The sequence below is a fragment of the Piliocolobus tephrosceles genome, chromosome 12 (genome assembly GCF_002776525.5).
Source record: "Piliocolobus tephrosceles isolate RC106 chromosome 12, ASM277652v3, whole genome shotgun sequence".
NCBI lineage: Eukaryota > Metazoa > Chordata > Mammalia > Primates > Cercopithecidae > Piliocolobus > Piliocolobus tephrosceles.
Genome location: NC_045445.1, coordinates 35,547,434 through 35,561,487, shown reverse-complemented (window position 1 = coordinate 35,561,487; position 14,054 = coordinate 35,547,434). Strand labels below are relative to the sequence as shown.

At 38.6% G+C, this 14,054-nt stretch overlaps 1 protein-coding gene across 2 annotated transcripts in view; it reads left to right on the top strand.

Moving 5' to 3' along the window:
• IL13RA1 (interleukin 13 receptor subunit alpha 1) overlaps window positions 1–9,334 on the top strand; it is a 65,855-nt gene extending 56,521 nt beyond the window's left edge. For both annotated transcript variants that reach the window (XM_023198686.1, XM_023198685.1), the window contains one exon: window positions 6,554–9,334. In XM_023198686.1, coding sequence (XP_023054454.1) covers window positions 6,554–6,646 — 93 coding nt within the window. In that variant the 3' untranslated portion in view covers window positions 6,647–9,334. The remainder of the gene's footprint in view (window positions 1–6,553) is intronic.
• Window positions 9,335–14,054: the final 4,720 nt, after the last annotated feature.

Here is a 14,054-nt window from a genome sequence, read left to right as displayed (position 1 = left end):
AAAAAAAAAAAAAAAAATATATATATATATATATATAGCAATATACATTTAGTATAGACAAATTAGAACTAGAGATAATCAAGAGAGAAAAACAAAATCACTCTTAATCCTGTCACCCAGATAAAACTATCTTTAATGGTATGTGAACAACATAGGGAAACTGAAATATCTTTAGTAATAAATGGAGTAATAGCAACCACAATAATAATAGGTCATACTTACGGAACCTTTACTATGTGTCTTAATAACACTGTCATCTTGAATTGTATTTGAATATAACAAATGAGAATTAAAAGAATTTCTGAACTTTTGATAAAATTATAAAATAATTTTAAATGATGATCGAAAAGCTATTTTTCCATATGCTCTCCCCATTTGCTCTCCTTTTTTGAAGTTGTTGAGCATCTCCATTGTGGGTGTCCTCATATAGGTCTCTCATTTAGTCTTACTTCAATGTGTGGAGATACACTTGATGCTCACTACCATTTTTTATGTCAACATTGCTCCAGTCATTTGGGTTGTTTGAAGCTCGAAAGTTTTCTCAGGAAGGATTCATGGGACTAGCATTTCCTGAATTATTTACCAATTGATGTAATTGGCAACATTTATCATTGAAAGTCATTTTGGCAAGATATAAAATCCATGGCTCATACGTCCTGCCTTGCGTATCTTAAATGTGTCATCCATTTTCTTCTGGCATAGTATGTTTTTGTCAGAGTCAGCAGGCAATATAATTTTCCTCCTGTATTAAAACACTTGGTCTTTTTGTCTGGTTGTCAAAGGATTTTTTTATTCGAAGTCCAATAATTTTACCAGAATATGTGTTGGTGTTGTGATTTTCTGCGGTATATAGTGTGCTTTCTCAGTATGTAATTTTAGATCTGGTTTTTAAAATTTTAGTAAAAGTTTCTTCACTTACAGATTTTAGTTATTCTGTTCCCGTGTTTTCTTTGACCTTTCACATCTTCTTTTTGTTTTGGCACAGGGTGTTGCTCTGTTGCCTAGGCTGGAGTATGGTGGCACCATGATAGCTCATTGCAGTCTCCAACTTCTGGGCTCAAGTGATCCTCCCAACTCAGCCTCCTGAATAGCTGGGACAGGCGTGTGCCACCATGCCTGGCTAATTTTTAAATATTTTTTAGGGACGCGATCTTGCTATATTGCCCAGTCTGGTCTTGAACTACTGGATTCAAGTTATTCCCCCACCTGGGCCTTCCAGAGTTGAGGGATTATAGGTGTGAGCCACTGCACCCAGCCCGTTCAGTCCTTTCACATCCTCTTGAATAATTTTCATCCACCTTCATTTCGTTTTTGTTAAAAAATCCTACTTTTGATCTGTGTCTTTAAGGTCTTACCTGATGATATGTTGTGTTTATTTGCCCTGTGTTTCTTCTAGCTTAGTCTTCAATTTTGAAATGATTATTTTCTTTTACTTTTATTTTATTTTATTTTTTGAGATGGAGTCTCACTCCATCGCCCAGGCTGGAGTGCAGTGGTGCGATCTTGACTCACTCCTAACTCCACCTCTCAGATTCAAGTGATTCTTCTGCCTCAGCCTCCCAAGTAGCTGGGATTACAGACAGGTGCCACCACGCCTGGCTAATTTTGTATTTTTATTAGAGATGGGATTTCACTATGTTGGCCAGGCTGGTCTCGAACTCCTGACCTCAAGTGATCCACCTCGATCTCCCAAAGTGCTGGGATTACAAGCATGAGCCACTGTGCCTGGCCTTCTTTTACTTTTAATTCTCCTGTGAGTTTTGTCATCCCATTTCTGAGTTGTTTATATTGACTTTTAATATATTATTCTACATTGTTTACTTTTTTTCATATCATGTAACTTTTTTAATATACCTCAGCTAGTTTTGAAATATTAGGTTATAGTTTTCATCTGTGTTGTGGATATACATTCTGTTATGTTTTAATTCTGTAAAAATATTATTTGGTGACTCATTTTTGTTTTATTCTTCAATTTTAAACATTTTTTATTTTTTAAAAAATTGTCACTTTGGGAGGCTGAGGCAGATGGATCACAAGGTCAGGAGTTCAAGACCAGCTTGGCCAACATAGCAAAATCCCATCTCTACTAAAAGTACAAAAAAGTTAGCCAGGCTTGGTAGCAGGCGCCTGTAATCCCAGCTACTTGAGGGGCTGAGGCAAGGAGAATCGCTTGAACCTGGAGTCAGAGGTTGCAGTGAGCCAAGATCATGCCACTGCACTCCAGCCCAAGCAACAGTGTGAGACTCTGTCTCAAAAAAAAAAAAAAAAAAAATTGTATTATTATTTTTTTTTTTGGTAGAGGTGGGGTTTCACATGTGTATTGCCCAGGCTGGTCTCAAACTCCTGGGCTCAAGCAGTCCTCCTGCCTTGGCCTCCCAAAGTGCTGGGATTATAGGCATGAACAACCACGCCTGGTTTCTGTTGTTCATTTTTGTGTGAAATCAGTTTCCTGAACTTTTAGAAGGAGGCTTGATTGAGACAAGTTGTTTTTTTTCCCCTAATTTTATGGCTATAGAGCTCCATCCTCTAGTGAATTACATTCTGAAATCTCCTGGCCCTTGCTGTCTACCTTTTCTGCTTTAATCTAGGCTTTCTTTTATGTCTCTCTTGTCCCTGTCCTGGCCAATTTGTAATCCAGTCTCACCAGTTTCTCCTCAGAGTGCAGCTTTGCCCTGGAAGGGATTAAGGATTAGTTTTGAGAGTTTCTGGAGGCCCAGGCTGCTTTCAGTCTAGACAATGAACTCCTTGCACTCAATCACTGTTTGAAAAGATACAAACCCTTCCCTTTATTAGTTGCTCATAAATTTGCTTGCTGAAGTTTGAGTTGAGTTGTTTTACAGTTCTCATATCTATAGGATGCCATGTTGAGTCCGTTTATATACTCTTCCACAGCTGATACCATTTTGGTCCCGTAGCTATCTCTGACTTATCCACGCTCACTCTTACTTTGAGGTTCATGGGGGAATCATTTTCATCTTGTTTTGTTGTAGATTTCATCTTGTGTTGGTAGATTTTGGATTTACTTTCCTATTTATATTTCTCACTTGTGTTTTTTTATGGTGATATTTGGGAAGATTCAAAAACTATGCCGCTGCCACCATCTTCTTCGCAGAATTTTTCTGCAAACTATAGACCAAGGGGCAAATCCTGCTTGCCACTTGTTTTTGTACAGTCTTTAACCTAAGAATGGTTTTTGTGCTATTAAATAGTTGGGAAAAAAATCTAAGAATACTATTTCATGGCACATGAAATTAAGGTTTCAATGTCATACAGTTTCGTTGGCCAGGCCCATTCATTTATATATTGTCTGTGGCTGCTTTCATGCTTCAACAGCAGAGTCGCGTTATAGGCACAGAGACTATATGGCCCCCGAAGGCGAAAATACTTCTTATCTAGCCATTTTCAGGAAACGTTAGTCAACCCTGGTCCCCTATAATATAGTTTTTAGTGGCTAAATAATATTCCATTGTGTGCACATATTATAATGTACTTAAAAAAATTCCAATTGGTATTTAGATGAATCCTAAATTTCATTATATAGGCATCATTTCACAGCTAAGTATAACTATATGTATCAGTATTTTATTACTGTCTTAGGATAAATTGTTACAAGCCAAACTGCGTGATCAAGGGAGAGGGCATATATATTTTAAACTCTTTGATACAGGCTGAGTGTTCCTAATCTGAAAATCTAAAATCCAAAATACTCCCAAATCTGAAACTTTCTAATGTGACATTTAAAGGAAATGTTCATTGCAACATTTTGAATTTCAGATTTTTGCATTAGTGATGCTCAGCCAGTAAGTATATAGTGCAAATATTCCAAAAGCTGAAACACTTCTGGTCCCAAGCATTTTGGATAAGGGATGCTCTACCTGTATTGACAAATTGTCATCCAGAAAGGTTGTACAGATTAAATTCCCATTAAGGAAACTGGCTAAATAAGTTATGGTGCATTCATGCAATGAAATATTACGTAGAGGTTAAAATGAGGTAGATAATTTTACTGATGAATAAAAATATATAACATACACGGTTAGGTGAAACACCCAGGTTACATATGGAGAGTATGATTCCTTTGTGTTAAGGAAACTGGGACATTAAAATGCACAAACTTAAATTTTTTCATAAGAAGCATAGATTACAACTAAGTTGTGCCAGTTCATGTACCTACCAGCAGTATGTTCGACTGGTTGTTTGACCATACTTTTGCCAATATGATGTTGTCTAATTTTAATATTCTTGCCAAGTTAATAAATGAGAAAAGAGCGTCTTAATTTTACAGTCAGGTTTTGTACTTTTTCCCAAGTTCATTGGCTTGAATTAATTCTTTTGTGAAATTCTTGTTCCATGTCCATTTTTCCTTGTTGTATTCATCTTTTGGTGGTTTGTAAAGTTCTTTACATATTAGATATTAACCCTTTGGCTTCTTATCCATGTTTTCCTTTGTATTGTATTTAGGGTAATTAATGATGTACAAAAGGGTTTTCCTTTTTTATGCAGTCAAATCTTCCTGTAGTTTTAGGTGTAAAGAGCCCTTTCCACCTTAGATTTATATAGTTGTTCCTCTACATATTTTTCTAGTACTTATTTGATTTTGTTTTTTTACATTGAGATCTTTAATCCATCAGGGATTTATTCATGTAGGCTATGACGTAGGGTTTAGCATTGTTTTCAAATGCTTATATTACCCAGTTGTCTTAGTGTCATTTATTAAATAAGCCATTTTTTCAAGGTTATATAATTTTGTTCAGATTGTTTTTATTAGAAATCTGTACATTTCACGTTTTAAAATCAAGTTTGACATGTAATTTACAGTAAAAGTTACTCTTTTTTGAGTGTTCAGTTAGAAGAATGTTAGCAAATATATGCAATTTTGTAATCACTGCTCCAATAAAAATATAGAATATTTCCATCGTCTCCTAACAGTTCTCTTGTGGTCCTTTGCAGTCAACCCCCTCTGTTAATCATAGACCCTTGCAAACACTGATCAGTTTTCTGTCCCTAAAATCTTGCAAGATGTCCTATAAATGAAATCACACAGTACATAGCTTTTTGAGTTTGGCTTCTTTTACTCAGCATAATGCATTTAAGAGACATCCACATTGTGGTGTGTGTCAGTAGTTCATTTCCTTTTATTGCTGAGCAGTATTCTATAATATGGTTGTAACATAGTTTAACCATTCACTTGTTCAAGGACATCAGAGTTGTATCTAGTTTTTATCTATTATTAGTGAAAATGCTATAAACATTCATGTAGAAGTCTTTGTGTGACATGTTTTCATTTCTCTTGGGTAAATACCTGGGAGTGGGATTTCTGGGTCATGCGGTAAGTGTATGTGTTATTTTATAACCAAGTGTCGGACTGTTTTCCATAATGACTGCACTGTCTTATTTTCACCAACAATACATAGAGATCCAGTTTCTCTGCGTTCTTATGAGCACTTGGAATTGTCGGTATTTTTAATTTTAGCCATTCCAGTAGGTGTGTCAGGGTTATGTAATTTATTTAGAATAATTTGCATATTTTCAGCAGCGTTTCCCAACTTATCCCCTCATCTCTTAACTTGCACAGTCCATCTTCAATTGCACAACCTGAGGCAGCCGTTGTTTCTGTTTTTCTTCTTTCCATTTCCTAAGAACATCTGTGCGGAAAACGAGCTTAGACATAATCTAATGCAGGGTTTGGCAGACTTTTTTCTGTAAAGGGCCAGATAGTAAATGATTTTGTTTTTGCAGGCCATTCAGTCTGTGTCACAACTCTGCCATTATAACATGAATGCAAGCAAAGGCAATACAGAAACAAATACAAGCATTCAGCCACATTTGACCTGTGGACCATAGTTGGCTAACCCCTGGTTTAGTCTAACAACTTTATTTTACAGATGAGAGGACCGAGCTCATGTTTCACCCTTTCTTCTGATTTACAAGTAAAAGTAAAAAAAGGCAAGGACCAGGATACTGGCTTTTACCATAGAGACATGCTTGAATTGGGTTCAAGATAAGTGTGCTTTATGTGTGATTTCCTGTTCTAGCAAATGATGTTAGATGAAGCTCTTAATATAGGGTCTTTCAACAATTTCAGTTGCAGTAAGACTTTTGGAACATCTTATGTTTTGCCATTCATCTCAATGCTACTTGACTTTTTGAACCTATTATGTCTCTGGAGCAATGGCATTAAGAAAATAAAGGTAATAAAGGTCTCAGTGAAACAGTTAGAGTAAGAAGGGCATGACATCCTTTTATTCTTCTTAATGGATTTTATTTCCAATGTTGGAAATGTCCAACTTTGTTTATTTCTGGAGATAGTCATTGTACATCATGTAACTATCCCATGATTCCCACCTCCATTTAATGTTAATTCCTGATTGTTCTGTTTCAGTAATCATCCAGATAGATAAAGATTCTTAGGTCAAAAAAGAAAAAAAAACAGGAAATCATACACTTATGGTTCCATGCACACAAACCTAAAAATAAGCATTGGCACTAAGTACTCAGGGAAAGAACGCTGTTTAGAAATGTCATTTTGTATGTGTTTTTTCCTCCCTTCTAGCACTGGAAGAAGTACGACATCTATGAGAAGCAAACCAAGGAGGAAACCGACTCTGTAGTGCTGATAGAAAACCTGAAGAAAGCCTCTCAGTGATGGAGATAATTTATTTTTACCTTCAATGTGACCTTGTGAAGATTCTTCCCATTCTCCACTTGTTATCTGGGGACTTATTAAATGGAAACTGAAACTACTGCACCATTTAAAAACAGGCAGCTCATAAAAGCCATAGGTCTTTATGTTGAGTCGCGCAGCGAAAAACTAAAAATAATGGGCGCTTTGGAGAAGAGTGCGGAGTCATTCTCATTGAATTATAAAAGTCAGCAGGCTTCAAACTAGGGGACAAAGCAAAAAGTGATAATAGTAGTAGAGTTAATCTTATCAAGAGTCGTGACAACTTCCTGAGGGATCTATACTTGCTTTGTGTTCTTTGTGTCAACATGAACAAATTTTATTTGTAGGGGAACTCATTTGGGGTGCAAATGCTAAAGTCAAACTTGAGTCACAAAGAACATGTAGCAAAAAAAAATTGATAAAATCTGATATCTATTATTTTGGATCCCATTGAACCATGTTTGTGGCTATTAAAACTCTTTTAACAGTCTGGGCTGGGTGTGGTGGCTCACGCCTGTAATCCCAGCACTTTGGGAGGCCGAGGCAAGTGGATCACTTGAGATCAGGAGTCCGAGACCAGTCTGACCAAAATGATGAAACCTCCTCTCTACTAAAAGTACAAATTTTAACCAGGTGGCATGCGCCTGTAATCCCAGCTACTCGGGAGGCTGAGGCAGGTGAACTGCTGAACCTGGGAGGTGGAGGTTGCAGTGAGTGGAGATCACACCACTGCACTCCAGCCTGGGTAACAGAGCAAGACTCTGTCTCAAAAACAAACAAAACCAAAAAAACCTCTTAATAGTCTGGAGTCATCATTCCCTTCGACAGCATTTTCCTCTGCTCTGAAAGCCCCAGAAATCAGTGTTGGCCATGATGATGACAACTACAGAAAAACCAGAGGCAGCTTCTTTGACAAGACCTTTCAAAGTCTTTCAAAGGCAGTGTAGGTAGAATGACTCCTTGGGTATTAGAGTTTCAACCATGAAGTCTCTAACAATGTATTTTCTTCACCTCTGCTACTCAAGTAGCATTTACTGTGTCTTTGGCTTGTGCTAGGCCCCCGGGTGTGAAGCACAGACCCCTTTCAGGGGTTTACAGTCTATTTGGGACTCCTCAGTTCTTGCCACTTTTTTTTTTTAATCTCCACCAGTCATTTTTCAGACCTTTTAACTCCACAACTCCCACACTGATTTCCCCTTTTGCATTCTCCCCTCTTCCCTTCCTTGTAGTCTTTTGATTTTCTTTGGAAATTAGGATGTAAATCTGCTCAGGAGACCCAGAGGAGCAGAGGATTATTAGCATCTCAGGTTAAGTATGAGTAGTCCGAGAAAGAATGACTAATTATTCCGTATTTTGTAACTTCCATGTGAGGGTTTTCAGCATTGATATTTGTGCATTTTCTAAACAGAGATGAGGTAGTATCTTCACTTAGAACATTGCTATTCACTTGAGAAAAAAAGAATAGTTGAACCTATTTCTCTTTCTTTGCAAGATGGGTCCAGGATTCCTCTTTTCTCTGCCATAAATGATTAATTAAATAGCTTTTGTGTCTTACATTGGTAGCCAGCCAGCCAAGGCTCTGTTTATGCTTTTTGGGGGCATATGTTGGGTTCCATTCTCACTTATCCCCACAACATACCCGTATATATCCCCTCTACTCTTACTTCCCCCAAATTTAAAGAAGTATGGGAAATGAGAGGCATTTCCCCCACCCTATTTCTCTCCTCACACACAGACTTATATTACTGGTAGGAACTTGAGAACTTTATTTCACAAGTTGTTCAAACATTTACCAATCATATTAATACAATGATGCTACTTGGAATTCCTGCTTCTAGGGGAGGGGAGATAAGAAACCCTCACTCTCTACAGGTTTGGGTACAAGTGGCAACCTGCTTCCACGGCCATGGAGAAGCATGGCGCCCTGGCTTCTCTGAGGAAGCTGGGCTTCATGACAATGGTAGATGTAAAGTTGTTTCCTCCTTGTGCTTTTATTCTTGAAGTCAGATTGAGGCTGGGAGACAGCCATCATAGATGTTCTACTTTGTTCTGCTGTTCTCTAGAAAGAATTATTTGGTTTTCCTGTATAGGAATGAGATTAATTCCTTTCCAGGTATTTTGTAATTCTGGGAAACAAAACCCATGCCTCCCCCTAGCCATTTTTACTGTTATCCTATTTAGATGGCCATGAAGAGGATGCTGTGAAATTCCCAACGAACATTGATGCTGACAGTCATGCAGTCTGGGAGTGGGGAAGTGATCTTTTGTTCCTATCCTCCTGTTTTAGCAGTAAAATAGCTGAGGGAAAAGGAAGTTACGGGAATACTTGTGGTTTTACAGTCACTAAAAAGTGATCCCTAGGCCTTGGGAGCTCTTGGAGGCCTGTGTCTCAGTGGATTTCCCATCCCCTGTGGGAAACTAGTAGGCTCATTTACTCTTTTAGATCTAACCTATGTGGATTTTTTCCTAACATACCTAAGCAAACCCACTGTCAGGATGGTAATTCTTATTCTTTCATTCAGTTAAGTTTTTTCCTTCATCTGGGCACTGAAGGGATATGTGAAACAATGTTAACATTTTTGGTAGTCTTCAGCCAGGGATTGTTTCTGTTTAACTTCTTATAGGAAAGCTTGAGTAAAATAAATATTGTCTTTTTGTATGTCACCCAAATGTTTTCCTTTGGTCTTATTTTGGGGAAATGCTGAGAGGTAGAGAAAATGGGAGTTAAAAGAAGAAACATTATGAAAAAATTCCAACCCAACTATTTTATCTTATAATCATTCATCATGAGCTTCTTTAATGTTCTGGCTATTCTGGTGTGCCTGTGTTTTCTGATAAGGCCATGAATACACTTAGTTTAATATTAATTTAGCCTTTGTAAGCAGCACCTAAAGGGACTTAAGTATTCAATAAATTGTAGTTATGATAATTAATGGGAATGGAGGGTTAGTCCTTTCTAATATTAAGCTAAAGTGGAGTGCAATATGATTAATCATATACATGATGTGCGACCTCTAGTCACAAGGTAGATTAGCAGGTTAGATTAGAGACTAAGAAAACCAGTTTTCCGCCAGGCGCAGTAGCTCACGCCTGTAATCCCAGCACTTTGGAAGGCTGAGGCGGTCTGATCACGAGGTCAGGAGATCCAGACCATCCTGGCTAACACGGTGAAACCCCATCTCTACTAAAAATACAAAAAAATTAGCTGGGTGTAGTGGCAGGTGACTGTAGTCCCAGCTACTTGGGAGGCTGAGGCAGGAGAATGGCGTGAACCCAGGAGGTGGAGCTTGCAGTGAGCCAGGATCATGCCACTGCACTCCAGCCTGGGCGACAGAGCGAGACTCCGTCTCAAAAAAAAAAAAAAAAAAGAAAAGAAAATCAGTTTTCAATAGCTGTCCTTTTAAATGCTGGTAATACTGTTTCATATTTTCTCTAACTACTGCAAAATGGTTTTAATGTCATGGAGGTTTTCTTCCCCTCATTTGTGTTAAGCTCAAGGACTGTGTCTTCAATCAGATCACATATGCTAATTACCCTGAATCTTTATAGAATCCAAACCCTAGGGTAAGAGTGAGGGTGCTGATCTTGGTCAAGTTATTTCTTTAACTATCTAGAATTATCCAGGAAGATTCTGAAAATCTGTTTCCAGGTAAGTATAGCTGTTTTGTTGTTGTTCTTGTTGTTGTTTTAAAATAAGAAACCTCTTTTCTGATTTTTAACACATCAACACTGAGTGTTATAATGGAAAACATTTAAAATTGAGAACCCCCTTGAGGTCGTAAATTTGTATGAGATCTATGGAAAACAATTCCTGTAGCCACAAACATGATCACTTTGTCTCAGGGGTAGAGGAGCCAGAATGATCTAAGCACATTTGCTTTCCAGAGTAATTTATTATTTCCTTGTTTCCATGAACTTTTGCTCTTTTAAAGGTATAACTTAGGCCGGGCGCGGTGGCTCACACCTGTAATTCCAGCACTTTGGGAGGCCAAGGTGGGTGGATCACGAGGTCAGGAGATCAAGACCATCGTGACTAATACAGTGAAACCCCGCCTGTACTAAAAATACAAAAAATTAGCCGGGCGTGGTGGTGGACGCCTGTAGTCCCAACTACTCGGGAGTCTGAGGTAGGAGAATGGCGTGAAACCAGGAGGCGGAGCTTGCAGTGAGCCACTGCACTCCAACCTGGGGGACAGGGCGAGACTCCATCTCAAAAAAAAAAAAAAAAAAAAAAATGTAACTTATGCTCACATGAATAGCACATTATGCTACTAGCTTATTAGTAGTTTTAAAAGAAAGCCAGAGGATAAGAACATTTATTTCAGAGACTCTGTTTTAAACCCTAACGGTTGGGTCAAGCAAAGTTTTTTTTTTGTAAATCCCATAGCTAAATCTTAGCATGCTTTTACTTTAAGCAGGGGAGGAGTTTTACTGACATTTGGATGTGCTAGATATTTTTGACATCAATCCCCAAGATGATTTCTTCCTGAAGGTTCTTTGGCTTTCACTATCTTTCCTAATGGTCACATTTTTAGTTTACCATTAGCAACAGGAAAATATTTAACTGCTGGTTTTCAGCATTTATTGGGTAGACCATTATACAAAAAGAGAAAATTAATAGTTTCTGAGCGGCTGCTATGCGCCAAGATACATGTGTGATTTCACATAATCTCTATGCTGGTCCCATGAGATAGGTTGTGTTGTTAACGTCATTTTACAGATGAAGAAACTTGAGACATAGAAGGATTGAGCTGTGTATGCAAGATCACATATCTAGTAAGAGACTAAGACAAAATTGGGGAACAAGTCAGTCTGACTTTAAAGCCTGTATAATATAATAAGTGGTATATTTACTTATTCCCAAAAGACAGTTACCTAAAGAAAAAAAAAATCTTATTTCACATTTTTGCCAAATTGCTTATCAACTGAAAGATTTCTGGTTTTAAATCATTAATTGCAAAGTGAGCATTTTATAGTGTCTTTTTTTTTTTTGAGATGGAGTTTTGCTCTTGTTGCCTAGGCTGGAGTGCAATGACGTGATCTCGGCTCACCACAACCTCTGCCTCCTGGGTTCAAGCGATTCTCCTGCCTCAGCCTCCCAAGTAGCTGAGACTACAGGTGACCACCACCACCACGCCTGGCTAATGTTTGTATTTTAGAGATGGGGTTTCTCCATGTTGGTCAGGCTGGTCTCGAACTCCCAGCCTCAGGTGATCCGCCCACCTCGGCCTCCCAAAGTGCTGGGATTACAGGCGTGAGCCACTGTGCCTGGCCTATAGTGTCTTTTAAGAGATTCATTTGTGCATTCATTTATCTATGAGCTAGGCAATGTGCTATGTAATAGGAATTTAGAAGTGAATAAGATTTGGCTTAGTATCAGGTGGTTAGTTAAGGGAAGGCTACTTTGTATAGGGGAAAGAAACCTGGATTAGCATTTAGGAGTTCCAAATTAATGTGGGCAGATAACTTTCTCTGTCTGGGTCAGTTTCCCTATCTGTAAAATGAAGGTGTTAGACAGCGATGTATAATCCCATCTGTGACTCCTAACGGTGACCATAGGTTGTGTAGTTCATTTGGAAGTGAGAATTTTTGCTATAAACACTAGCTCTGGGCATCTCTAGGCCTCAGTGTTCTCATCTGTAAAATGAGGAGGTTGGACTAGATTAGCTCTATTAATTTTGACATCCAATAAAGGCTAAGATGATTTTTGTTTTACAAATCAAGAAAATGCCTCTTACTTTCACTACAGGATGTAGTGAAACTGCCAAAAATAACCAGAGGAGCAGGCCCTTTAATGCAGTGGGAAGAACAAAGGAATAATGACATTAGATGAAACCTGTGGTCTACCCAAATCAGGATTTTCACAAGGGCCCAGCCATGATTGTGTCTAACAAATATTTATTAATATGCATGTATGATACTTTAAAAGTCAAAGAGTATTATAGGGCTTATCAGTTAAAAAAAGCAGTCTCCTGTCCCACTCCTTCTTACCCCTGATTCCTGCTCCTAGAAAAGATGTCAACATCCTAATTCTGGGGCCTGTGGCTATGTAACTTTACATGGAAAAAGGAACTTTGCAGATGTAATTGTGGTTCAGGCCTTAAGATAGATTTTCCTGGATTATCTGGGTGAGCCCAATATCAAGCCCTTAAAAGCAGAGAAATTGGCTGCTTTGGCTGAAAGCAGAAGAGGGAGAATGAGTCAAAGCACAAAAAGGGCTCAAAGTGCTGTTGCTGGCTTGAGGATGTAAGGGGCCATGTAGGAAGTGTGAGAAGGAACTGGAGACTACCAGTAACTTGAATGGACCTGGATGCAGATTTTCTCCCAGAGCCTCCATATAGGAGCACTAGCTGGCAGACACCATAATTTGGGCTTTGTGAGACCCTCAGCAGAGAGAGCAGCCACACTGTGCTGGGCTGCTGACCTACAGAAGTGTGATATAATACGTTTGTGTTATTTTAAACTACATTTAACATGTTTTACCTGTTTCTTTTGGTATATAACCCTTTACTTTTCAATAATACCCTAATATTGCAATTTCTTATCTTTATTTAGGTTTAGAAATGATCTAACTTCCTTCTGTGGAAGATGAGGAATTAGCTTGCTCTTATGCCTGTCAACACACACGTGCACACATACTCACACTTCTCTTCCAAAAATATAAATATTTTGGTTAAAATAGTCAATATTTGCATTATATTTATGCAAATATTGCTTGTGTTATTCTTAATATTTATATTTTTGTTTGAGATGAGACGGAGTCTTGCTCTGTCGCCCGGGCTAGAGTGCAGTGGCCAGATCTCAGCTCACTGCAAGCTCCGCCTCCCGGGTTTACGCCATTCTCCTGCCTCAGCCTCCGGAGTAGCTGGGACTACAGGCGCCCACCACGACTCCCGGCTAGTTTTTTTGTATTTTTAGTAGAGACGGGGTTTCACCGTGTTAGCCAGGATGGTCTCGATCTCCTGACCTCGTGATCCGCCCGTCTCGGCCTCCCAAAGTGCTGGGATTACAGGCTTGAGCCACCGTGCCCGGCCTGCTTGTGGTTGACTTATGCACTGTACCATTAATTATATTTTCTTTGTTTTTTTATATTGTTTCCCTTTCTTTGATTTGTTTTTTTATGTACCTGTCATGAGTTCAATCCCAAACTTTTCTGAAGAACCATAACACTTCACTCAATATGATCAAACATATTAGGTAATCCATGAGTTTCATGTATTTTTTGGGGAAGACAGCCCTCTTTAGAGTTTGCTGCCCTCCTGATCCATCCTGAAATGGTTGTTCTCTAGGCCAAGCACCCAGCTGCCATCCTGGGAATTCCCTCTGCTTCTAGCTTCTGTTTCCTGCATTCCCAGTTGTCCCCCTTCTTGGATTATGCTCTGGTTTTGCT